Source organism: Exophiala spinifera, assembly GCF_000836115.1.
Source record: "Exophiala spinifera strain CBS 89968 unplaced genomic scaffold supercont1.2, whole genome shotgun sequence".
Taxonomy (NCBI): domain Eukaryota; kingdom Fungi; phylum Ascomycota; class Eurotiomycetes; order Chaetothyriales; family Herpotrichiellaceae; genus Exophiala; species Exophiala spinifera.
Genome location: NW_015622514.1, coordinates 475,409 through 500,982, shown reverse-complemented (window position 1 = coordinate 500,982; position 25,574 = coordinate 475,409). Strand labels below are relative to the sequence as shown.

General features: G+C 52.3%; 10 protein-coding genes across 10 annotated transcripts; 5 read left to right on the top strand and 5 right to left on the bottom strand.

Moving 5' to 3' along the window:
- Window positions 1–464: 464 nt before the first annotated feature.
- PV08_02464 (uncharacterized protein) lies at window positions 465–1,748 on the bottom strand (the record flags this gene model as incomplete). Its single annotated transcript, XM_016376822.1, has 1 exon — window positions 465–1,748. The coding sequence occupies one exon, from the start codon at window positions 1,746–1,748 to the stop codon at window positions 465–467; it is 1,284 nt and encodes a 427-aa protein (XP_016238392.1).
- A 995-nt stretch (window positions 1,749–2,743) lies between these two features.
- Window positions 2,744–3,411, bottom strand: PV08_02463 (uncharacterized protein; the record flags this gene model as incomplete). The annotated part of the gene is made up of 3 exons (XM_016376821.1): window positions 2,744–2,880; window positions 2,935–3,204; window positions 3,264–3,411. The coding sequence occupies 3 exons, from the start codon at window positions 3,409–3,411 to the stop codon at window positions 2,744–2,746; spliced, it is 555 nt and encodes a 184-aa protein (XP_016238391.1).
- Window positions 3,412–4,718: 1,307 nt separating this feature from the next.
- PV08_02462 (uncharacterized protein) lies at window positions 4,719–7,940 on the top strand (the record flags this gene model as incomplete). The annotated part of the gene is made up of 1 exon (XM_016376820.1): window positions 4,719–7,940. The coding sequence occupies one exon, from the start codon at window positions 4,719–4,721 to the stop codon at window positions 7,938–7,940; it is 3,222 nt and encodes a 1,073-aa protein (XP_016238390.1).
- Window positions 7,941–9,097: 1,157 nt separating this feature from the next.
- On the bottom strand, window positions 9,098–9,640 carry PV08_02461 (uncharacterized protein; the record flags this gene model as incomplete). The annotated part of the gene is made up of 1 exon (XM_016376819.1): window positions 9,098–9,640. One exon carries the CDS (start codon window positions 9,638–9,640, stop codon window positions 9,098–9,100), a length of 543 nt encoding a protein of 180 aa, XP_016238389.1.
- A 325-nt stretch (window positions 9,641–9,965) lies between these two features.
- PV08_02460 (uncharacterized protein) lies at window positions 9,966–12,574 on the top strand (the record flags this gene model as incomplete). The annotated part of the gene is made up of 2 exons (XM_016376818.1): window positions 9,966–10,160; window positions 10,463–12,574. The coding sequence occupies 2 exons, from the start codon at window positions 9,966–9,968 to the stop codon at window positions 12,572–12,574; spliced, it is 2,307 nt and encodes a 768-aa protein (XP_016238388.1).
- A 573-nt stretch (window positions 12,575–13,147) lies between these two features.
- PV08_02459 (uncharacterized protein) lies at window positions 13,148–15,000 on the bottom strand (the record flags this gene model as incomplete). Its single annotated transcript, XM_016376817.1, has 4 exons — window positions 13,148–14,130; window positions 14,197–14,295; window positions 14,349–14,426; window positions 14,481–15,000. 4 exons carry the CDS (start codon window positions 14,998–15,000, stop codon window positions 13,148–13,150), a joined length of 1,680 nt encoding a protein of 559 aa, XP_016238387.1.
- Window positions 15,001–16,194: 1,194 nt separating this feature from the next.
- PV08_02458 (uncharacterized protein) lies at window positions 16,195–16,754 on the top strand (the record flags this gene model as incomplete). Its single annotated transcript, XM_016376816.1, has 2 exons — window positions 16,195–16,252; window positions 16,303–16,754. 2 exons carry the CDS (start codon window positions 16,195–16,197, stop codon window positions 16,752–16,754), a joined length of 510 nt encoding a protein of 169 aa, XP_016238386.1.
- A 490-nt stretch (window positions 16,755–17,244) lies between these two features.
- On the top strand, window positions 17,245–18,413 carry PV08_02457 (uncharacterized protein; the record flags this gene model as incomplete). Its single annotated transcript, XM_016376815.1, has 2 exons — window positions 17,245–17,260; window positions 17,320–18,413. 2 exons carry the CDS (start codon window positions 17,245–17,247, stop codon window positions 18,411–18,413), a joined length of 1,110 nt encoding a protein of 369 aa, XP_016238385.1.
- Window positions 18,414–19,609: 1,196 nt separating this feature from the next.
- On the top strand, window positions 19,610–22,915 carry PV08_02456 (uncharacterized protein; the record flags this gene model as incomplete). The annotated part of the gene is made up of 1 exon (XM_016376814.1): window positions 19,610–22,915. The coding sequence occupies one exon, from the start codon at window positions 19,610–19,612 to the stop codon at window positions 22,913–22,915; it is 3,306 nt and encodes a 1,101-aa protein (XP_016238384.1).
- A 989-nt stretch (window positions 22,916–23,904) lies between these two features.
- Window positions 23,905–25,166, bottom strand: PV08_02455 (uncharacterized protein; the record flags this gene model as incomplete). Its single annotated transcript, XM_016376813.1, has 2 exons — window positions 23,905–24,562; window positions 24,853–25,166. The coding sequence occupies 2 exons, from the start codon at window positions 25,164–25,166 to the stop codon at window positions 23,905–23,907; spliced, it is 972 nt and encodes a 323-aa protein (XP_016238383.1).
- Between the last annotated feature and the right edge of the window lie 408 nt (window positions 25,167–25,574).

Below are 25,574 nucleotides of genomic sequence, written 5' to 3'. Positions count from 1 at the left end.
AGGAGTGTTTCCAGACACGGACCATAGTCCACATTCCAGTGCCTATTGCCGCTCTTTGCGCTCAGTCAAATCAGTAAAGCTGTACAGGTATTAGATTCTTTGGGATTGGAGTTGAAGTGATCACCCCCTCAAACACGGAATGGTCTGCCACATATAAATTCGGACCGCATTCTTGTAAGTGAGCAAATCCTCTTCACCGAGGACTCACTTGAAGCTTTGATTAAAGTCTACTTCAAGAATCCACACCCAGGAACAGTAAATGCGTAGGAGAAGCAACCATCAATTCCGCGATCGGTAATGGCCGGTGGGTGTTGGTATCCAGCCTAAACGCCCTTCGCTATGCTGATCATCGCTGTTATTCGAGAATAATTCAATATTCACACCATCATCTGTCCGACCGATCGACAGGTAGCCCAACGTCCCATCATTTGCCATGTCTCCTGTTCTTGCCATGATAGTATTGTTTACCTGTTGCCTTTACAATCGACTTGCACAATTTTCTGTTTGCCGTGGCCATTTACTACCAATGCTGTGAGTTGTCCACCGACGACACATCCAGAGTCAAGCCCTTTCGTGTATTTTCGTAATTTCAAGCCCGTCTTAGAATCATGACCGTAGATGACTGTCATTTGCTTCTCCGCAGATTTCTTTTTCCCAAGGCTCTTGAGGCGGTCCCAACCTTGCCGTGTAGGAAGCAACTGTTGATGTTTGTTCCATAATTTGTACCAAGCTTTTGCATGGCCTCCCTTCTGCTCATGTTTCTCTGAAGGGACGTGAGTTCGCATATCCATGGTTCGCATGTTCATAACCGAAACCGGGTCTTGCTGTTCTAGAGGGACGCCTAATACAAGACCTCCATGGACGGCAACAGTCTCCCCGGGGAAAGCAGTGATGTTTCCAACTCGAAGGATGACTGGACAAGATGCGAGCCACTGGATTTGTGCCGAATCTAGCGACATGGCGAGCTCCTTCAGGGAATCGTCCCTACTCACAGCAGCCTGGGAAGCAAGATCCTTTGCGAAATTGAGATTCTTCTTTGAGTTCAAAGACGTGCTCTTCAAATCCTCCACAAGCAACAGAAGCCGATCTTCGTGGTTTCCACGCACGCACGAGGCATTATAACCACGCAAAAGGTCGATGACCCCCCGTGAATCGGGACCCTTGGAAACGATATCCCCCAAGGCGATCAAATGGTCGGTGACCGGATCGAAGTGCGCCTTGTCCAGCAAAGCTTGCAACTCGTCTTTGCACCCATGGATATCTCCAACAAACATCAATCTCGTTTTATTTCCAGCTTCTGGAGACGCGTCACGGGGCAGTCGTGGGAGGAGAAGGGGATCTAGCGTCTGCACCTGGATCATACCGGGGAAATGAGGTCGTAGGTTTATTCCAAATAGCCCCCCCGAGGCTGAAGTCCCGCTCTTGCTCACCGAAGCCAAAATTGTTCTTTCCTCGTCGACAAACGGCCAGACCTTGAGACAAACGACGGCTGTGACCACGAAAGCCAAAATCACCACGGCCAACAGTCTGCGAAATTTGGGGGCCCTGACAACGGCCTTGGTGTTTTCCCACAAGTCTTCTAGGCAGTCCACAAAATCTCCAGCGGGAGTTGCACGGTCGGGGGATACTTCGTATCGATGAGGTGGTTCGTCTCGCCACTTGTTGGTGCAATGATCGATTAGAGGCTGGCGAAATCGTTGACGAGGATCTATATTGCTACCGTAGAAGGGTTTCTCCATGCTCGACATTCTGGGTTGTGTCGAGCCCGCGGATCTTCAGTTTCCGCCGGAAAGGATCGAGGTGCTGTATTCCGGCATCGATGATCGCAAGTCTCCAAGGAGAGAAGGTAGAAGAGAGGATTTGTCGTTCAGACACCGTCGGGTCAATCAGACGACGATCAAGATACAAAACCGGGACTGCGACTTCGATGGAAGACTCTCCGTCAGAGTATTGTAGCAGGTTTCAGAAAGCGAAGAATCCAACATGCCTAACTGCCACTGTCTATTCGTCTCAGGAGAATAAAAGTCACTCTATCGTGACAGTATGCGGAATGACAGAACAGATCCAAGAACAGCATCGTCGAATGCCGAAGCAGGATGAGGCACGCTCGCGTCGCCATGCACCATGCTTTCGTTTAACGAGGTCCGCAGCGGCATAAGCCTGAGCAGCCAAGCAGCCAAGGCGCCGCGATGACGTTCTAAAGGATGGAAAAGTACACTAACGTATTTACCTAGATGGGAGCCTCACTAGCCATAGCCCCTATTGCGGGGGCGCCGCACCTTCCGTTTGGGGCCTCGATATTTAACATTAAGTGCTGAACAATAAGCAGTGTTTGCTTGGGCAGTTGTCGTTTCCTACACGCCAATCCATTCATTTTTTCAACCTGAGGCGACAAGTAGTCCCCAAGCAGATGGCTAGATCTACTTGATGCATGCACACCTGCACGGTTCTGTGTCTGGGCCATCGCAATCCCTCGGAACCTCGTGACCCAGGCTTGCAAATATGTCATGATTTATCACTACTCTCTCGTGCAAACAGGAGATTACGTTCTGAACATATTCGAAGGACACATGATTTCTTATTTTTATGTGCTAAGTTTCGAAGACTGCCCGCGACATTTTGTCAATACTGTACGCCTGCAAACAGCCAGCTTCAAAACAAAGCAAAAACGGCAATGGCCGGAAAGAACTGAAAATCTTTAATGCGAGCGGGTGGGTATCATGTCGTGGCCGTCAATGATCATTCACAACGCAAGGCCAGCCACCAGCAATCCCAAGAACCCAAGACCGATGGTACCGACTCGAATGTCACTGGCGCCGTTGTCCGAAGAAGTCGAGGTCGCCGATGCCGAGGAAGCTGTGTTTGATGCCGAGCTGCCGCCTGAGAAGAAATGTATTAGTCACAGCAGTGAGTGCCTTTGCGTTGTGGACTTACTGGACCCTGAGTCCGTCGTACTGGCAGCACTTCCTCCAAATGTTGCCGAAGCAGCACTCCCCGAGCTGGAGGCTGTCGGTGCAGCGGTAGACGAGAGGAAGTATGAGCTGACACATGAGGCCTGGCACTGGGCGTATGCATCTGTCTCAGATGCGGTACCGTTTCCCTGCGGGCATTTGGCTTCGCATTCAGTTGTTGCGTTGGCCTGGCTTTGGCTGGGGCAAGGTACGTTGACACATTTCGCCTGGCAGCAGACATCGGCAGAACCACCTGTTTGATCGGTCAGCTCAACCACTATTCCGCTGTGGTGGCGGAGGCATGATGCTTACATTGTTGCAGACACACCACCTGAGCGGACAGAGACGGGGTCGAAGATGCGGAGCTGGAGAGGCTTGTTCCAGTCTGTGTCACATTTGTAGCATTTTGCGCGGCGACAACGGCAACAAGACCGAAAGAGGCAAGAGCGAAGAAACGCATCTTGTTCGTAGCAGGTTGGAGACGCTTGGGGCTGTGTAGGAAGTGTTGTAGCTGGCTCTTGGATGAACAAAGGCAAGTGAAGCAGAGGTAGCGAACGTGGTAGTCACAAAGACTCAAAAACAAAGGGGGTCGAAGGTGTCCTGCACGGTATTGAAGTGGAAGGCTGAAGGACTGACAGACTCACGGAAAGGTCAAGGCGCGTCTGCTAGGTAAATATAGCCATGCAACATGAGGAAGTACGGATAGTCAAATCTCCCCAGGATTTCCGCACCACAAGGTCCAGGGCCCAGGGCTGTTATAGGTGGCTTGTAGACTGAGGTGTGATGGAGCAAATCCCGGTTGGTCGTCTCGACCCTCTAGAAAGCGCATTTTCTTGGTTGTACAAGGTGTTGGCGTGTCAGAGCCTTTGCTTAGCCTGGAAATGAAGTCGCTTGTATTGCGTTACCCCTGTCCGGACCTGAGCTTGATTTTCAATGGGCCGATCCGGCGCTGAGGTTTCATTCCCCCTGCCGCCAATCTTAGTAAAACGAAGGTATCCGTAGAATGGTAGGAGGAGCTCAGAAGAAGTTGCTAACAGGCAGCCACTGGTCCCTCGAATCGCCCAAATGCCCAACGCCATCACTGAATCTTTCAGCAGAAGTGTCCTGTCGGGTACTAGGTATGAGAAAATCCATCTTCAGTAACGCGGTCAACAAAACAAGCACCATCTGTCGCGCCGGAATGAGCCGACCGCCCCCCTAGGGAAAGGAAAAAGTGTGGCGCCAACGTGACAGTGGTTTGTATCTCTCAAAGGCCGATCTTCTGTCGCGTGGGGAAGCTGTCATGGTGGAACGATTTCTTCGCTTTCAAGTTCCGACTTGACCAGCAGGTATACCAGCCTTGGCCCCTTACCAATGACTATTGATAATCCGTAGTCTGCCCAGAATGTCGGAGATTAATAGGGCATGCTGGATACTATTTCGGCGGTAAAATGTTGACTCCCTACCAAGGCCGTCATGGGACGAATTTGTGCTGTACCTCACGAGCAGCAGCTAGGAGTGGGAAGGGCATCATACCTCCATATTTGAGGTCAGTAGGCCAAAGAACTCAATGAAGCATTGCGGCATAACTCTGAGCTATAGGCATTGCACAGGGGGTAGCCCGGTGCACAATGGTCCGCTATACGGCGTCCGGAGTAATATATTACCGTTCGCCGCGACACCAGAAGCAAAATATCCCCACGTGATCGCGCGTCATGCAGGACGCGTCTCATTTGAAGCCACACTAGGCGACTCGTCGACTTAATCAATTCTATCCGTGCCAGCAAGATGAGTTCCTCTGCTGATGACAATGTACTGGTCCCGAGCTCGCAGACAGATGATGACAATCCGCGCGCACGCAAACGTCAACGGAGGAGACGGCGATCCAGCCATACAGATGACGACGAGTATGATCTGCCATCATATGGGGAAGTCGACGACGAAAAAGAGGAGAATGAGAATCGAAAATCCAAATACGAAGATCGCACTCATTATCCAGAAGCAGAACGACTGCCCGACACTTTCGTAACGCAGTTGACACAGCAATGGTCGAGTCCCTCGAGAATCAGAGGTGCTCGCTGGATGAAACCTCGCAACAGTCCCAGCCCTTCACCGGCAAGGCTTCCTGCTCGGTCCACAACCTGCACTGGTGATAGCGCCGTCCCCGAGCCCGCTGCTGGTGAGTTTGAAGTTGAGGATGAGGACGAGGCCGCTTTGTTGGCCGCTCTTGAAGCTGTGGAGGCTGCTCAGCCTGTTCTTCCTGCCAGCGGCAATTCACACAATACCTCTACAGGAAGATGTCCGATTCAACGAAGCACATCTTTTCGCCAGACTACTCTTCATGGAATGCATATAACGCAACAGGATCCTCCTCGGACCCAATCACAGGCCAAAACACATAACTGGCCACTGATCAACCGAAACGAGACGCCCACGCATCACAGCATTGACCGCGAAGCCATGACAACATGGGTGTACCCAACAAATCTAGGCAGGATCAGAGATTATCAGTACAACATCGTGCACAAAGGTCTCTTCCACAACCTACTTGTTGCTCTTCCAACCGGCTTGGGCAAGACGTTCATAGCCGCTACCGTCATGCTGAATTGGTTTAGGTGGACCAAAGACGCGCAGATAGTCTTTGTCGCACCAACAAAGCCTCTGGTATCCCAACAAATCGACGCTTGTTTCAACATAGCGGGCATCCCTCGCTCAAAAACCACAATGCTGACGGGAGAGGTTTCGCCGGGCATTCGAGCAGAAGAATGGCAGGCGAAACGGGTCTTTTTCATGACCCCTCAAACTTTGCTCAATGATTTGCAGAACGGCATGGCCGATCCGAAGAAGATTGTTCTTATCGTGGTGGACGAAGCGCATAAAGCCACCGGAAACTATGCCTATGTCGAAGTGGTGAAATTTCTGCGGAGGTTCAACACGAGCTTTCGTGTGTTGGCCCTGACAGCCACCCCGGGCGCCAGCGTGGAGGCAGTACAGAAAGTAATTGATGGTCTTGGAATCGCTAGAACCGAGATCAGGACCGAAGAGTCTCTTGATATTCGTGACTTTGTGCACGACAGAAATGTCGAGACTCAACTGTTTGACAATTCCGACGAGATGAGCATGTGTCTCGAGCTATTTTCATCAGCCGTCCAACCTCTCATGAACAAGTTGAACGGCCAGAACGCGTACTGGGGCAAGGACCCAGAAAAGATCACGCTCTATGGTCTCAGACTTGCGCAGAATAAGTGGGCCGCCTCTGAGCCCGGAAGAAGAGCATCTCCAGGCATCAAGAATATGGTTCACGCAATCTTCGCAGTGGTAATGAGCTTGGCGCATAGTTTGGAACTCCTCAAATACCATGGTCTTGGACCCTTCTACCACAAGATGAAGCTCTTCGCCAGCGGTGAGGCTGGAAATGGAAAATATGTAAAGCAAATCACCGAAGACGAGAACTTCAAGAAGATGATGTCTCGCCTGCAAATCTGGATCAACGATCCCAACTTCATTGGCCATCCGAAGCTTTCATACCTGAAGGAGGTGGTTTTAAACCACTTCATGGATGCCGGGGAGGGCAGGGGAAACACCTCTCAACCAGCCAACACGCGTATAATGATCTTCGCCCACTATCGCGACAGCGCCGAAGAGATTACTCGCGTCTTGAACAGACACGGGCCGATGATCCGAGCCCACGTCTTTGTTGGACAATCTGGCACGAAAGGTTCCGAGGGCATGGGCCAGAAAACCCAGCTTGACATCATCAAGAAGTTCAAGGCAGGCACCTACAACACCATTGTCGCCACGTCTATCGGCGAAGAAGGCCTAGATATTGGAGAAGTCGATCTCATTGTCTGTTACGATTGCTCCAAGTCACCCATCAGGATGTTACAGCGGATGGGTCGGACGGGCAGGAAAAGGGCGGGCAATATCGTACTATTGCTGATGCGTGGGAAGGAAGAGAGCGATTACTATCAGGCCAAGGACAATTACCAGAAGATGCAGGAAAAGATCGAGAGTGGCAGAGAGTTCCAGTATCACGAAGATCTATCACCACGAATTATACCCAGAGAGATCGTACCGTCTGTTGATAAGCGTGTTGTGGAGATCCCGATCGAAAACACACAAGACGGCTCCCTTGAGCCGAAGAGAAGAAGGGCGAAGAACCCTAAAAAGCCACCGAAGAAATTTCATATGCCGGATGGAGTCGAAACTGGGTTCACGTTCCTAGGCAAGGGAAAGAAAGGGAAGAAGCAGGAAAGGGCGAAAGCGAGGATAGTAGAGTCCCTGACGGATAGGCGCATGGCCCCCTTGCCGTCTCTCGAGACAGTGCTATTGACGGCCTCAGAAGAGGAACAGCTGGATGAGAGATACGTCAAATTGACAGGCACCGAGGACCAGTACATTCAGCACGTGAGATTCGATGCGTTTCCCAAGCAACAGCAGCGCCTGAGCAGGACCACAGCCGTCAAGCATTCGAGAGCAACCAAGACGCTCGTGAAAGCTTTCAAAGCCATGCACGATCCCCTTCGAGACTGGGAGCGACCATGGGAAGATGAGAGGCTGGAAGATGAGAATGAAACACCGAAGCCTGCTGCGAGAAAGGCTGTAAACCCTCGAAAGGCTCAGCGTCAGTCGACCGAACGTCCACGGCATTCTTCACCTGTACGCTCTTCGGCAACTCATGGCTCAATCGGCGACTATGATGACGAGGACAGCTTCATTGACGACGGAAGCCTGGCTCAGTTTGGCGCCGGGGCGGAATCAAGCGACCGGGATATATCTCCTCCAGAACCGTCACCCGTCGCCCTAAAGCCATTCTGGATCTCACAGGAAAGTGTTGGCTTCGACACCACAGGTGAAGAAGAGCTGCCCGAACTTACATCTCTTTTTGACACGAGCAAGCCCATAACTGCTCCTGCCGCCCTAGCCATATCACCGGCACGGAAGGGGAAACTATCAATATCGAGGCCGAGCAGAACACGACGTGTGGTGGATAGCGATGATGAGGATTGAAGTAGAGATAAAGCCCCATGCATGCTTGAATCTGTGAAGGGCATTTCATGATGATCAGTATATGCCTGGGATCACTCGACAGATAAGACACCATAGCAGCCAGGATAGGCAGTCGGGCTTCTTCAAATGGGTGTTTTGGGTAGAGATGCGGCATTCTGGGATTGTTGTAAGTCACCTACCTATGTATTGTTAGTATTCCTGGTGTTATGGGACAGCAAACCGAGTGGCGAGGGTTAGGGTCATTATCACTCAAGCTGTCATGCCTTCGTAGAGGGAGCCTTTTTCAATGCAAGTCCGCGCGAATGAAGACAGGGTGCGCTTGACACGCTCGCCAGCAGTTGAGAGACGTCTTGAGAGCGCGGCCATTCGCAAGGAGATCCAGTTGAAGGAATGGCAGCTTGAGTGATAATGACCCTAACCCTCGCCACTCGGTTTGCTGTCCCATAACACCAGGAATACTAACAATACATAGGTAGGTGACTTACAACAATCCCGGATCAGAGCAAGGAACTTCCCATATACCCGCAAACATTGGGTACGTAGGAACCTGGAGTGATACCTTGCCTTCATCTCGTTCGTAACGCGCGTGATTCTGACTATCAAGAACTATCTCCGTCCATGGCAAGAACAGTGCTATAAACAGTGGTCTAGATACCTAGACTGATACTTATTGGACGAGAGAAGAAGCCACGAGATTGACAAGTTCAGCTCTTTGGTTGACGTCTCTGAATTCGTGATGAAGTTTTGACTTAAAATGGTGTCTGCTTCCTTTCCAGAAATGCCGTCTCTCTCGAGCTCAGCACTACTATAAATAACTTCTCTGGTGGTTTATTTTCGGGCGCGTGCTTCACGTTGCAACGCCCTCGTATGCCGCAGAGCACCGCGTGGAGAGCGGTCCTTTGATCGCATCGTCGAGCGGCCCTGAACCCTCAGGCCTTGTCGTGACCAAACAGTGAGTTCGGTTCAGATGTTCATCATTCCGCGGCGGAAAGCCTTAGACTAGGTGATTGCTCCAGGTTCAACGAACGTGGTAGTGGCTGCGACTTTGAAATGCTGAGTTCTCCATGAGATGACTCGGTGACATTGAGGTTACAATTCTGAGCCGGGACAAGACTTGAGTCTGAAACCCAAGCAGAGATTTGCAGGCTTTGAGCGATTCATCCCATCTCTTTGTCGGCATCCTGGGTGGTATCATTGTTGGTGACTGGATCTTGTAAACCTCGATCTGCCCTCTCCACGAATTCCCGTGCTCGACTTATGAGCTCCCGTTTCATCCCAGCTCCTACCTTATCGCTAGCTCTTGCATTCAACCAACTTGGGTCTAGAGGACCGCCTCCAACTTTGGTCAGGCTACTGTCGCCTCCGAACGCTCGCCCTCTTCTGCTATCTCTTTCATCGCCTGGTAGTATGAGGTTGGCCTCTTCCAACGCGTACACTTGTCGGCGGAGTCGGACTTCAATCGATGATAGAGTCGAAAAGTAGGTGTCTGCAGCAGTGGTGAAAGCAGCGCGGGCTGCCTCTGGGTTCTGAAGAGCTGTCGCCTGTGCCTCAGAAGTCGGCTGGTTAGAAAGAATGCCGATCGCTTCAGAGGCAGCAGATAGTAATGTCGAAATTGACCTATCAATCTCGTTCAACTCCGCAATACGATCTGCTGGGCTGAAGCTTGAGGCCTCAGCTGAAGCAGGAACATCAAGGTCCATATTCATGCCATTCCATGCGAACAAACAATACTTGTACGGTTGGAAGCATTCCACGTCGCATGTGTGAATCCAACTTGATCGCTGGAACAATCGTTGTGAATGAGGAAGGTTGACCGACGAGCTTGGCCTAAAGAAGATTAGCGCTGCGTAGAACATATCAGACTTGGCAGGTAAGGATGTGCCGTGCTTGGACTGACTCTCATCTTAGAGACATCATCACAGCCCTCATCGCATCGTTTTTCGCGTCTTGATAACCTTCGATCTCTCCTAATGATACCCTGATAGCGAATACTCCCTTCAGCTGGTGCATGAGAGCGCTGCGACAATGTCCGGGCAGACCGCGCCCAGCCCGGCGCCGCGAAGCGCGAGTACAGGGCCAAATGGGCCTTTGGCGACGCCGACTTCTGCACCCCTGGTAAATGGAGCTGCGAACACCTCAGCTACCGGTGCACCTGCTGCTGCGCCTGCACCATCGGGAGGTGGAGGCGGTGGAATGAGTCAACAAAATCTTAACCAGATTGTAAGCATGGCCCTTTCTGGTCTGTTTACCTGTTTGCTTGTTTGTCTCTCGTAGCGGGGAAGCCGAGAGCATCCCAGCCCCTTGAGCCCCTTGATTCTTCCATTTGGTCTGACAGCACTTGGGTATCCATGGCTGTTGGTGATGAGGTTGAACAAGAACTGCATGTCTTTCGCGCTCTGCGGTTTGGCTCTTACAGCATCATCAGCAGATTCCAAAATGGGCCTTGGATGGTTGATGTGGCAATATGATAGCATGCATTGCCCGCAGATTGGAAGAGGACGACGTGACTGACTGTCTTACAGGTGATTGATTACTTGGCCAAGAAAGGCTACCACAGAACAGAAGCCACACTACGAGCTGAATCATCAAACCAAGAGATTCCCAAGGACGGCGATATCAGTCCCGCCCCAAAGGGTCCACCCCGTTACTATGAGATGTTTGCGCGCCTACGAGCTTGGACTGACGACGCTCTCGATATCTATAAACCCGAGGTGAAGCGCCTTCTCTGGCCCATGTTCGTCTATTCGTACCTCAGCCTGGTGAAACAATTTTACACTAAGGATGCAAAAATGCTGTTTCAAAAATTCTCCGAGGATTTCCGGAAGGAACACGAGTACGATCTCCGTAGCATCGAGAAAATCACCCTTCCTGAACACAGCGAAGACAAGACCGCAAAACTCTATCGCGACAACAAATACCGCCTCTCACTCAGCAACTCCGCCTTCATCTACTTTATGCAATTCCTCGAAAGCCTTCCTCAACCAGGGTTCAAAATTTTCATTGATATTGTTGAAAAAAATCTAGATCTTCGACAAGTCGAGCGTACTGCCGATGATCGCTATAGCTTCGCATCTATTATCCAACGTGGGATCGATGGCCAAGATATGCCGGCTGAAGATGAAGGCATTCCAGGCCACCGCCCCGGAAACGCTGTATCATCCACTGACCCGACTGTTGGTAATAACCTCGCGACGCTTAAATTGGGCAAATTACCCTTGGATAAAGAAGTCGAAGAAGATGTTCGAGGCGATTTAATGGACTTAGATCTTGCGGCACCTCCTCTTCCTGACCAGCCATCGCTGGTTCAGGTTCATGAGCAGCTCAACATCAAACAGGAAGATGAAGACGAAGGGCCGACACGCGCTGAGATCCCCTTCCCACCCTCCACAGCCCGTGATGTCGCTCTCGAAGTTCAAAAGATTCGCGAAAATAGAGACCGGGTCAAGATCGAATCCCGCACGGGCGGCGTAGGGCCCGCTGTCAGCGTCGTGATGTACACCTTCCACAACACCCACGATAGCGTGTGCTGCCTCGACTTCAGTGGTGACCACAATCTCGTTGCAGCAGGGTTCCAGGAGAGCTATATCCGTGTCTGGACCATGGACGGTAGTCCGCTGGGACAACCTGTCAACGGCCAACCTCAGAATTCTCAGCGCCTCATCGGCCACTCAGGGCCCGTGTACGCCGTGTCCTTTTCACCTTCAAGCTGGAAGCCGAGCGCAGATTCTGGCCCTACCGATGCCAAGTGGCTTCTTTCATCCAGCGCAGATGGCAGCATCCGTCTTTGGAGCCTGGACGCCTTTGCCTGTGTCGTCGTATACAGGGGACACGTGGGGCCCGTTTGGAGCGTGACTTGGGGTCCATTCGGACACTATTTTGCAAGTGCAGGCCACGACAAGACAGCACGGATCTGGATGACCGACCATATTCGCAATGTCCGGCTCCTCGCAGGGCATGATGATGACGTTGACGTTGTAACCTGGCACCCGAACAGCAGCTACGTGTTTACTGCGTCGTGTGACAAGACGGTCCGCATGTGGGCGCTCAACAACGGCAATCCAGTACGGATGTTCACCGGCCACACGTCGACCATCACGGCTCTGTCGTGCTCGCGCAATGGCAAGATTCTAGCTAGCGCCGACGACACGGGTGTGATTCTGCTCTGGGACCTGGGTCCGGGGAGACTGCTCAAGAAGATGCGCGGACACGGCAAGGGTGGCATCTGGAGTCTGAGCTGGAGCGCCGAGTCGACGGTATTGGTGTCCGGCGGTGCTGACTGCACAGTGCGCACATGGGACGTCACCGGCCCTGCGAAAGAGGCTGCAGCAACTGCGGCGAAGCCCGACGGTGCTGCTGGTCCGGGAGCCAAGGTCGATGGTGCAGGAGGCGGTGCCGGCGGTGCCGGCACAAGTACAACGCCAGCGTCGAACCTCGCTCTTGCTTCTGGCACGGCCACTGGAGCCCCCGGAGTAGTTGGCGCGGGCGTGCACAAGAAACGAGGCAAAGACGCCGTTGTCACCAGCGACCAAATCAGCGCTTTCTTGACAAAGCACAGCCCCGTGTACAATGTCAAATTCACAAACATGAATCTTGTCATTGCAGGTGGTGCGTATCTGCCGGAGCAGGCGAAGTAAAACCAGACCCAGGGACAACATTGGGATCTTCTCGCATCTGCAATCTCTAATCGGGCTAGAGCGAGATATTGACTCGTTCTGCTGGTGCGAATGTTGAAAGGTCATATAGCAGAGCCACTCTACTGTGGTATGAGAATCCAAACTTTGAAGCCATTGAAGTCCAGGGACGGATGACATGTATGTGTATTTCATGGGGGCAAAGAAAATGGAGACATCATGGAATGGCGCTTCTTTTGGTGCCCAAAGGGGGTTCCCTACCTGTGCATTTATCGGGACGGGTATAGCGGGCCACAGCTAGAGGAGGTGCAATATGGGGGTTTCCCTTGGCCTGCCCGGAGCCACCGCGTTGAATCTGTCTACGTAGCAGAATGCAAACCATGTAGTTGTACTTTGTATTCGTAATTCATCGCAGCATCTTTTTCCCCCCCGAGCGTCGAGACTCGCTCGATTCAAAAGGAGCTCTGGCATAAAGTAGAGGTCACCCTGCTTCAATACTATTGGGTTAAGGTCATTCCTCAGGTTTTAAGTATTCATTCGATACATGTATATGTACATGGTCAGCGTAAGACATGGTCACGTGAAGGCACTTGCAATTCTACTCCTTGCCCTGATCTTCGGCCCGTTGAAGTAGAGAACCCAGGGCACAAGCGTCAACAAAGCAGCGATGCCACCTAGCAAACCGCTGGCTCCCTGAAACCCCAGGTTGAGAAACATTTGTTTCGTAACGAGGGGGAATGAGCCGCCCAGGAGGTTTCGACATAGCCCCGAAGCGGCGAGAGCCGAGCTGGCGTAAATCTGGTAGACGTCCGCAGTATAGTTGAATGTGGCGAGAAAGATGCTGAATATGCCCATGGTCGATATCATAATGCCTATCGTCGGAACTATCCAGTGGATCGATGGGTAGCATGTGAAGCCGAACCAGAAGATCCCAATAGGCATCAGAGCCGACTCGACACAGGCGAACGCAAGTCGACCTTCAGGGGAGCCGTTGAATTTCACAGGATTGCGTTTGACGGCGTAGTTTTCCTGATGGATGGAGAGAATCGTCGAGAAAATGCCACCGATACAGATGGAAGTGAATACAGCGCCGGTTTGTTCTAGGGAGAACCCATGGTTGACCTCGTACACTAATGGGATGGAGCCGAATTGCAAGTAGAGGATGGCCCAAGAGAAGCCGACCCACAAGCTGAAGAAGAATACCACAGGTTCGGTAAAGAGCATGTGAATCGGTCGATACAGGGATGTGGCGATCATGCGACCTATGGAGGACCGTTCTTCATCGGCCTTGACTCTCCATCTGATGCGGCGCGTTGTTCGGCGGTCTTTGTCTCGACCGACGCAGTCAAGTACCAGACCTGTGGCACCAGCCCGTTCTAACTCCTCGTACCACTTATTGAGGATCCTGGCCTTTCGACTTAGGATGATGGTTCCCCGAGTTTCTCTGAAGAAAATTATGACAAGAGATACTAGAGCGCCGCTTGTCATGACTTGGATCCAGAACACCCATCGCCAGGACAGATTTTGGGCGACAAAGCCACTCACCAGTGGCCCAAGGCCTGTAGATGGTCAGAATGAGACGAAGGCTGGACAATCATCTGAGCTGTGCTAAGACTTGCCTGTACCAAGTAGCGTGGCTCCAGTGAAGAGGACCATAGGAGTATTTCTCTCAGCCGTGATCCACACGTCCGCGAGGATGCCTCCGACCATGGTTGAAAAGGTCGCTAGAATTTATCAGCACGGCAGGACCATCGAGTGCGTAGCACATCTCACTTACAGCCTCCAACGCCAAGAAAGAAGCGAGCAGCAAGCATGCCGCCATAGGATTCGGTTACAGCACAGCACACCTGACATACTATGGCCTCGGTTAGCGACTTGCTCTGTGACAGTGCCGAGAAAGTACACTTACTGACAAAGAGTGCACCAGTCGCGATAAACACCGGTCTTCTTCCGTTGATTTCTGAGAAGGGGGCCAGGACCATCGGGGCAAACCCAAATCCGCAGGTGAAGATGGTGATACCGACGTTATATGCCACTTCTGATACGCCCCATTTCTCCGTCAACTGGAAAGCGGGCGCAGCATAAGAGCCCGCTGAATAGGCCGCTGCGATGTTTGCCGAGCATGAAAGCCATGTCATCCAGTTCTTCCTCGTTCTGGACCACGAAAATGGATTGTCATAGTGACGTAGATCTGGAGGTGGTGGATAATCACGTTGCAAACCCGCTGGAAATGCCGGAGTCAGAGGGATGTCTGATTCGAAGGTGAGGTGGAGATAGTCAATCTCTCCCTGCGATGAGCTGGGATCCGCCGCTGAGCGTGGATGGTCGTGGATTGGAACATTCTGCAGCTCATTATGCTCAGGTCTCGGAAGGACTAATTCCTGGTCCAAAGATCCTTCATTCTGGATTGTGACATGCTCTTTGAGCATGGCCAGAGCAACGAGGATCACGGAAAGAAAATCGCACAAGTGATCGAATGCTAGCTATGTCTCCTTCCGACGAGGACACATTAACTGCGGCCGCCTCCATATATACGCATATGCAATGCTCCATGTGCAGAAGCTTGAATGAGGGGGAGGACCCATCAAGATTGCTAGCCTCGGACGCAGATTTGCGTTGCGGATACGGATAAGTAGGGGTGGGATGGGAGGAAGACCGAAGTCTGATCATCGAAACTCATCTCGAATCCGGAGACTCATTTTCTTCCCCGCGAACAGCAGCCATTCACCCGAATTGGGGAACTTGACCGATGCATCGCTTTGGTTGATCAACACCGACAGAGACGTGTTGCTGATGTTCTGTTTCCGCGGAACCAAGGTTGTTGCATACCTCAGAATGTAGCGAGCGATTGCTCTGGGGCGTGATCGCTTCAAGCTTGTAGTACCAGGCGTAGGGAAGTAACTCACCTGATACGGCTTCACACGTTGCCAGAGGTCCTCCCGGGCCTTTGTCTTAAAATTGTTTCCTAGCAGCCGATACAACCATGCTCGAGGCTTCGTAGTTCAAATTATCAACGATGAGAGAGAATATACCACATTGTCTTACGCAGTCACTTGAGAAGATCTTGAGATGGCTGAAGGGAGGAACCAACATCTAAGTATCTAATCTTATCTGTGCAGCGGAACGGAGTAAATTGTATCCGCTCCCTCTGCGACTTCAACTTTGGAGCGCTCGGATGGTTCACTTCTGACCCGACTCTATGGCTCATCATCATATGCGTGTGATATATCCTGCAGTTCTTACTGACTTGACACTCACGCTCTGGTTGAGAGCGTCTCGTTCGAGATAACGTCGCTTCCCCATCCATTGAGGGTCTTCCTCCCCATGATCCAACTCTCCACCCTCCCTGGTACGAGTAAACGTCATGATCCATGATTCATACATGAATATGACCATGGCCACCGGCTATGATGCTGCTGCTGTCGGGTTTGGCTTCCTGCTCTTCTGGCAAATCATGTCGAGGTTTTCGCTGAGATGCAAGTTCTCGGTTGCGTTTCCAAGATATACATAGCTCTGGATCCTTCACGTTTGCAGTTTCGCCCTTATATGTATACCTTAGCATCGTTAGGCTATTTGTGGGACTATCAACAAGATCTTGTGTGTATTTTGGCTTCTCAATCAACATGGGTTTACCAAATCAGACGTCAAGCAAAGAGATGGTGAAGAACAAGAACAAGAATGGTGAGCAATCAGTTTCATGCCACCGTCCGCTACGACTGACTGCTCTCAAGTGGCCGGAGGGCTTTTAGCACCGCTCACAAAAGACTATCCTGTCGGATACTATAGGGACGGCTATTGTAGAACCGGCCCCGACGACCCTGGAAACCACTCGGTTGGAGCCACCGTCAACCAAGAGTTTCTTGAATTCACAAAGTCAAAAGGCAACAATCTGGAAAAGGCAGGCGTCAAAGATGGAATGAGATGGTGTCTATGCGCCACTAGATGGAAAGAAGCATTTGATGCGGCGCAGAGAGGGCACCTCGCGCAGTCTGCCGTCCCCCAGGTGCATCTCCATGCCTCGCATGACAAAGCGCTTGAAGTTCTTCAATACAGCGACATGCGCAAGTATTCTCATGGTGGTGAAGTACCTGCAGGCCAGAATAGGAACCGACAGGCCGATTACCATTCGGGCGACACGCGGCGCGGCATAGTGAAGGAGAGCAGTGAGATCAGTGGACACTGAGAGACCACAGGAGGCTTGGGGCCGCGGACAGATTCTCACAACAACAAGGACAGCAAGAGTGAGGGGGGAAGACGTGACAAGTGACGGGTAGTCTAGAGTATGAGATGAAAAATAATGAGCAGTGGTGATTGTACCTTCGTCGCGCGCTGCGCATATGCTTCGCTGCAATGCAAATATAGCCGAGGATGAGCGATGTCGCAACCATGGGGAAAGGCTTCATACCTCTCATCATCTTGTCAACTGCCGCCCAGTGCAAATCAGAGCGACACTCTCCAGCTACCAGACAATTCCCTACCCACATGATGACGATTTCCTCTTCTTCATCTCCATAGGCGCAATCATCTATCGCTTGCACAGCCTCTCCGCATATCACCCCGGCACGAGCCCATCTATGACACTGTCTTCTTAACACACATCCCACCCTTGCGGGGGATATCTCACCTGTACCTCTGACATAGCAAGGAATCCAGTCCACGGTGCTGCTGAAGTCATGTCTGACTCTGTCGGTATGCTGCTTCCATCCACCTGCCTCTCATCTTCCCTATCTCACAGTTGGGCCCACCAGATCGCGTGTTTGTACACGCCCTAGCCACCGTCCGCCGGCTGCCACGGACAGGGTCGTCGAGGCCTCCTCCCTCAGCACGCCTTCAGCTCTATGGACTCTACAAACAGTCCATGGAGGGCGATGTCGAGTCGATCCTTCCTCGCCCCACGTTACCCACTGTATCGCCCGATCCCAACAACTCTCGGTCGAACAACGTCCACCGCTATGCCTCCCGAGACCTACGTATCCGTGAAGCGGAGGCCGAGATCGAGAAATGGGATGCATGGCACAGCTGTGCAGGCATGTCTAGGACAGAAGCCAAGAGACGTTATATCAGCACATTGATCGAGACGATGAAGGAATATGCAAGTGGAACGCAGGAGGCACGTGAGCTCGTGGCCGAACTTGAATTCGTCTGGAATCAGATAAAGAGCCAGACTGGGAGTTCCGAGGACGAGGATGCTGACTCGCCTACGCGACGGCTGGAAAGGGCTGGACTTAAGCAGACCCAAAGCTTTGCCAGTATACCTCCGAGTCAGAGTAGTAGATCAGGTAGGCCAAGCCAGGCCATTGGCCGCTTACAATCCGACCCGAATCACCTGCGAGTCTTGTCGCCGGTGTCGCAGCGTGACAGTGATGGGGTCGTGGAAGGTGAAGAGATTGATCCTGAAACTGGTGCGCTACTAGGGCCTACTACACCCGAAGAAGAACCACCTGTCCCTGCGCTTGAATGGAGAAAAAGCATCGAGCAACATCTGAGGCATCTATCGACCGAAGTTGCCGCATTGCGTGAGCAATTATCAGCGAACCATTTACTTTCGTCCCAGTCCCTTTCTCCATCTCTAACCTCAAGACGACGGAGAATATTCTACAGAGTCTCTACCTGGGCAAAATGGTTGACCTGGGTTCTGGCGAGGCAATTGATCTTGGATGCAGGTTTGGTGCTCGCCTTCATCCTATGGGCCCGATGGAAGGGGTACAAAGAACGCAGAGTGGAAGATTGGGCAAGAAGACGGTGGAACGAGCTTCGGAGAGGGTTCGTTATCCTCGACGATTGGCTCAAAAGAACAATACCCATATCCACGAGTCGGGCACTGGGAATAACCAAGGCCTAAGGTCTCACATATCATGAGTCTGAAACCAAACATATTCAAGGTCTGAGGACATTTCGAATACGACGAACCCTTGCCAAACGAGGGTGACAATCCAGCTCGCCCAGGACGAGACAGCGACCAAGAGCATTACAGGAACAACTGTGATTTAGCAATTCACGGCCAGTGCGTGGCTAAGACTGTCCTTCTCAAAGTCGATCCTATATAAGGTGGGCGAAAGTCGAAAATTGGCACGATGGATGTTCAGGGTCTTGACGAAGAACAATAAGAGTCAAGTTTTGCCCTTTCATCTGGCCGTCGAACTCTTGTGCTTCGCAGCACGTTATCCGTGGGATATGATGCCAGCTGTAGGACATATCGCGCAACCGCATGGCAACATATCTTTGCATCTTCTTACACGACTTAAGAATGCATTACCTACGTTCTCGGCCATGTGACGTGACGCTTGCGTTCTCAACGAAAAAACCGGCGGCCTTCGTTATCCGCCATACGGACTGAGTGGATGCAAATACGATGATATGAGTGTACGCATTGCGATGGGGATTTGTGATTCTGAACTATTGCCGCATAAAAGGTCTCGGATCTCGGGATATACTTCTTGGTTCGCGATATCTTACTGCTTTGGTTTTGTTCTTGTATAGCATAGATGCAGATGTTAGAATTGGGCTGAGTCGAGATCAGTTGGGACCAGCTAGAAAAGAGAAACCATCACACTTAATGCTGTGTGGAGTTTGCTAGCTGATCATGAGGGTACGATGATCTCCTTCAAACTGGCGTGTTCTCTCTGCGACTTCAGAGGTGGCAGCCCAATCAATGAAGTTGTCACTTCTACTGCAGTGCAAAGAAGCGTCTGCTTGTGCACTTAGCCCAATGTTACTGGTTCAGACAAAGATCTCCCTATCGCCAAAGTGAAGCGCTACCCATATCTCATGCAGGTGAATCGCGAGCTGGCCAACTGTGGTTTGTTTATGGCCAATAAGAACGGCGCTTGGCGAAGCCCATTCTGGCTTCGACACCCTCGCGCTTCTTTCACTCACACCAACTCACCTTCATTGTATGTGTCTTCCACCAACCTCTTTCTGCGCCATCCGGCCTCATAGGACACGGACAAGTGTTGATTTCCTGCTTTGTAGCGTTCGGGGAGTCTGGGATGTCGCATGTTATGAGCGGCGGCCCTTGAATCATCCACGACTGTATCGATGGCCTCCGATCAACCGAGCCAAGAACTTTCGCAAGGCCAACACTTGTTCGTCAGAGCAGATGAAGTCGACTCCGGCACCACGATATTATCACCCGGGAAAGAGCTGCCCTTGAGTGCGCTGAGCCCTTCCGATCCGACACCTGTAGGAAGAAGACCCAAGGCTCCGCCTCGCCCAGGTCTACGACGTGAAGACTCAGCACCACCTCCGCCTCCACCTTCGCAACCGCCTCCTGCCCCTCCAACACAAACAGATCCCACAGATTCTCTCAGCCTTCCACAGCTGCGGCAATTAGTGAGCCAATTCCCTAAAATCGAGCAGCAAGCATACGCTTTCCAATATAGTGATGCCGAGGACTACGAGCCAGAAGTCGACGAGTGGTTCCACTACACGGAGCTAGAACAGGACCGTGACTATCTTCTGGTGTCTCGGGAGTCATTCGAGCAGCGATGGAAACAGTTCTCTCAAGAACATGATCTATCGGATGACTTGACGTGGATTACGGTGAGTCCCGACGATCGCCAGCTTTTCTTGTCGGAAATCCGCAAGGACTTGGCACAGACATCTTACGATGACCGCCTTGACGCTCTATGCTGTATATTCTACATTCTGACCGGTGTCTGGAGCGTGACATCTGGCCTGGAACCGAAGCGTCCCGCTAGGGAAAATGAGGATTCACCAAAACTCGAGGATGACCGACCTAATCTTGTTCAAGTGCAGTGGATGCACAAAGGCGCGGACGAGATTCAGCAAAGTGGGATCATACCTGATATCTACGCTTGCTTAATCAATGCGGCGAAGGCTCCTGATTACCATCGTGTACAGCAGGACGACGCGGATGATCTTGGTGATGGCGCCTTTGGAGAGGCCGAGTATAGAGAACTCAGTCTCTGTCTCTCACCGTTCTATCTGCTGGTTGAATCTGCCAGGGTACGGATTAATGGTGATGCTGGGAAAGCGATACGACGATCGATTGCTTCGTTAGAGCCCAGTTTCCTCGTCTTTCTTACTAGCATCATTTCACGGCTGAGATGGGACGAATCATACAACATACCTCTCATGCATGCCCTACAACTGTTCTGGAAGTCGATCCTAGTACTGTTTGGGGACCTGAAAGAACATTTGGGAAGGATAAAAAGCATTCTACAGCCACGAGTCGATCCATTCTCGGCGGATGCTGCACACCCCGTTCTGACGGCCTCTCCACTAGACTACCATCAATTTCGACAGGAAATCACCTCGAAGTATCCTTCGTACAACCCCCCGCTACCCTTGATTCCTCTCGAGACGGAACAGAAAACAATGCTTCCGCCGTTGCCGCCACAAAGCCGAGCTGATTCCGTGGCCCAAGCCTATTCTCAACCTGGAAATGCTACGCGTGGCTCGATCTTTCACCAGCCCGTCCACATCGCCACTCCAGCCCCTTCACCGCCCCCTTCGCCCGTTGGACCAGGTGGCAAGGCAGGCAAAAAGCAGAATTACCAGACGAACCAGAATTTCCCTTTCCTCTATCCTCCGCTCGACAGCTCTAGCAATTCAATCGGCGGCAAGGGGTCGACTGAGATGCAAGATCTGATGGTCGGGAAGCAGTGGGAAGGCAGCGATATCCCTCTTTCAATCATTGAAGCTGGGGAGCTGTTTGCGAGTCGAATGAGGATGACGAGAGCCATGCGCCAGCTATGGAAGGAGCGAGATCTCTTTATGAAATATGAAAGAGGTTGGCGTGCTGATAAGTTCGGATCAACTGACGAGAGCAGCGAAGATGCGCAAGAAGAAAATGAATTGGACAGCCTAGACCCTGACCTACGGGCTCGCATGGAGGCTGTCGAAGAGTTTTTCCAACAAGCTCTGCCCGACCTCCAGTCTCTAGTCATAGTCATGATGAAGGTCATGTTGACTAATGTCCAGGATATTGCCGTGCGAAATGGTGGTATTCAAGATACATCTCAGACAGGTGGACTCAGCCGTTCTAAGTCGAACTCTAATATGGCTCAGACTCAGGGGCTACCTATGCCGCCGCCTCCGCCACGCCCGGCGGAGATGACCTTGGAAGATCTCGATAACGTCAGATCTCGAGAGATCAGTCAGAAAGCGGTGTCTGGAGCAATATTCTTGCTTCTAAAGTGGCTGAAAGCGTCGCACATCTTGAAGTTTGAATACATGACACAACTGTTGTTGGACTCTAACTACATACAGCTGACGCTGAAGTACTTTGCCCACCAAAACTTGGAAGACCTCGTGGCATTCAAATACGATCGAGATGATCTGAGCGTGTGGCACTACTGTCACGCACATTCCGACCATCCGCCACTGTCCCCCACCAGTCCAGGGGAAAGGTCAGAGACTTCAAGTATCGACGAGGCTGAGCCACCGCCAATTCCTCGCCAAAGGAAGTCGCCCATCCCAAATCCCGATGGCCAATTTAGAGAACCTGATCCTTCTCAAGGACTGGACGCCCCAAATCGTCCGTCGGTTGACGAACTCGGCAATCCGCTAGGGCCCGTTCCCTCACAACCAATCACTACATATTCATTTCGCCAGTTCCAGACTGCCATCCACCTTCTTCGCATATTACAAAAGCTCACTCGAGGCAAGTCTCACCGAATTCTATTCCTTGTCACATTCAAGTCTTCTCAGATTTTAAGGCGAGTCCTCCGTGTGCCTGATCCAACATTGCGCCTGTACGTATTGAAATTGTTCAAGTCACAAGTCCCTTACTGCGGGCGGAAATGGAGGCAGAGCAACATGCGTGTCATCACAGCCATCTATCTACATTGTCGACCGGAGTTGAGGGATGAGTGGCTTGCAGGGATGCACGATGCTAGTGTCGAAGGCGAGGTCGACGAGGCCGTGCCACTAGAATGGGCCCTGAGAGGTTTGACCTTCTGGTGGCAAAGACGTAGGTACCCTGGCGTCATGAGGAAAGGCAAGCAGGGTACGGTGCCCAACGGTAGGGGTAAGACCAAAGACCACGAGGATGACGATGACGTTGGTGAAGACGAAGATGAATACGAAGGTGGCCAAGGGATTGACGACGAAGAACGTGACTTCTTCCGCCGTGAGCTGGATGCGATAGGATGGGGCCTAGCGGGCGTCCGGATCGGCGACGGCACAGAAGATGTTGCGTTCGGCGAGGAGGCTATCGGTGTCAATGGCGGAACCAACTATGTCTCTACCAATGGTGCAGGTGGCAGCATGGGACTCGATCAGAGCGGGGTGCAGCAGACGCAAGGCCCGGTTCCAGCGGCACAGCCTCAATGGATTACGCCTGATGCGACAAGCATTGAAAACTGGCAAAACAGTTAGAGACTGGGACTGCATTCTGAACCAGGCCTCGACCATGAGGCGGAGGCGGAGGCGGAAGCTGATCCTTCTTGGTGGGATACTGCTGGCTATGATTATGAAGGGGGTTTGGATCACGTCATGGAGTCCAACCACGAAGGAGGCCACGAAGGAGACCAAAATCTGCGGCGGGGGATGCCGGGAACGTCGAACAGGCTGCCTTTCGAAGAAGCTCAACAGGAGAATAGGGAAGGGGTCGAGCAAGTGGAAGAAGTCGATTCGAACGGATTGAATGGACGCTCCAAGACAGGGTCTTGAGGTGCGTCGTAGAGCAGGTAAAGGGGGGTGGGGGCCGCTTCATGTTGAACTATATGGGAGCCGGAGAGATGCCTTGTGTGCGTCTGGTGACGACGGCGACGGCGGACTACGGTCCAGGCCGCGCTAAAGATGGAATGGACGGTCACGCTATGGGAGGGCCTCTATGATGTTGACTGCGACAACGAACAAGGAACAAGCCGTCTCGCCGCGTGTAGAGAGAGAGAGAGACAGAGAGAGATAGAACGGACAAGTACCAGAAGCGACCTAGGGTACTTGTGCAATGCGTACAGTAGCAATAGGCGCGAATGTCTCACAACATAGCGAGGTAGAAGAAGAAGAAGACATAGAGATCGTGTCAATGTGACGCAGGTGTCAGCCATTACGGAATATCATGTCATGTCATGCCATACATGATTGAAAGATAATACCTGATGTAGGCATGTACCCTTGGGTCAGGGCAAGGTAGTCAACCAGGACTATTGAGTGAGGGTTCCTGGTGTACCTACCTACCTACCTACCAAACCAAGCTACAGTACCTGAACTTCAGTCAGGTAACTACAGGTAAACTCCTCGTTATCAAATCATCAAACACCCCAAAACCCAAAACCCAAAACCCAAAACAAGAACAAAGAAAGAAGAGAGAACGACTCTGGTGTCTGAGCTGAGCTGAGCTGAGCTCTGATCTGTTTAATTTATCAAAGTTTGGCAGCAGGCTGCTTCTTCTTCTTACTGCCACCCACACCAGTGACTTCCGCCCCTGAGAGGATGAAGTCCGGGTAGGCAAAGTCGCCGCCGGGTGAGCCTCCGGACGTCCGCCAGGCACCGCCGTCGACGACCAGGTTGTCGGCCGTGACGTAGTTGCCGGCGTCGCTGAAGAGGAACACGGTGGCGTCCGCGATCTCCTTGATCAGCCCCCACCTCCCCAGGGGGATGCGCTTGCCCGCATTCGAGGCCCCGGCCTTGTGCTCCTTGGACAGCCTGTCCATGCCCTCGGTGCCGGCGATGGGGCCGGGGGCGATGATGTTGCTCGTGACGCCCAGCGGGCCGTACTCGATGGCCACGTTGGCCGAGAGGGCGTCGATGCCGGCCTTGGCCACGGCGACGTGCGTCTGCATCGGCAGGCCCGTGTAGTGGATGGTCGCGGACACGTAGATGATGCGGCCGCCGGGCGAGCCGGACGGCGAGTGCGGGAGCGACGACGACGAGTTGTGCTTCTTCGCCGACGCCACGAGGTGCGGCAGGGCGAGTTTCGTCACGTTGTAGGACCCCAGAATGTCAATGTCCATCACCGACTTGAAGGCGTTGGGCGACAGCTGCGCGAGAGGAGCGAGGAAGTTTCCTGCTGCGCCGGCACTATAGGTCAGGATGTATTGTCAGTGGTCGTATCCCAGAACGAGTGTACCTTGTACATGTAATATAGTCTGCAAGTGCCCTCCGTGGTCTTTGTTTGGGGAAGTTGTTCTCGTCTTGAGAAATACGAAGATAGGAGGTCGGGTCTTGACAACCAGCGCCCTCCTCCGCCCAACCTCCTCCATCAACCCTCTGGAGACCCCAGAAGTGATGTGCTTGTGGTATGGTACGGTATGCAGTACGGGTTGGGTTGGGTTGCGGATGCGGAGTATTAAATCAGGTATTGTACTGACATTAGGAAATCAATCCCCCCTAGTTCCTTGACACAGGTGTCGATCGAATTCTGTAGGGACTCGACGTTGCGCACGTCCACGGCGCCGATTCCCAGGACCTTGCTACCCGGTCGAGCCGTCGCGATGTCCTTGGCCATGCGTTCCGTCTTCTCGACGTTGCGACCGACGATGCATGCGTTGGCGCCCAGGTGGACCAGTGCCCGCACCTGCGCGGAACAGATGCTGCCGTTGCCGCCGGTACAAAATACAACCTTGTCGGTGAAGATGCCGTCTCGCCATACGGACGAGAGGTATTCGTGTTTCTGGAGAGGCATCGTAGCGGTGGAGGATGGATGGGGGGGGGAGAGGGATGCGAGGGGGCGAAGATCAAGTTGGACGGCAGCGGGCGAGGAACAGAGGACGTGAGAGACACCAGTTCGCGGAACTGTTCGAGTGAGTATGGGGTGTTTGGAGTGAGATTTCCCTTTGGGCGTCGAGAGGTTGTATAGTAATTCAAGTGCATCAGCATCAGCAACGGCCGTAAAACAATTGCGCCTCGGATGCGCCGAGGGTGTTTGGGTGTGGAGGACGTTGATCCGAGCCGAGGTTTGTTTGACGCAGTATGTACTGTATGTGCCTGAACGTAAAGCTTATTTAGGCGTTGGTGATTAGTATGGAGTAAGATACGGGGCATGTACAAGTAAAGTATCCCGGCTCTTTAAGTGCCGGGAGCTCCCTGTGTC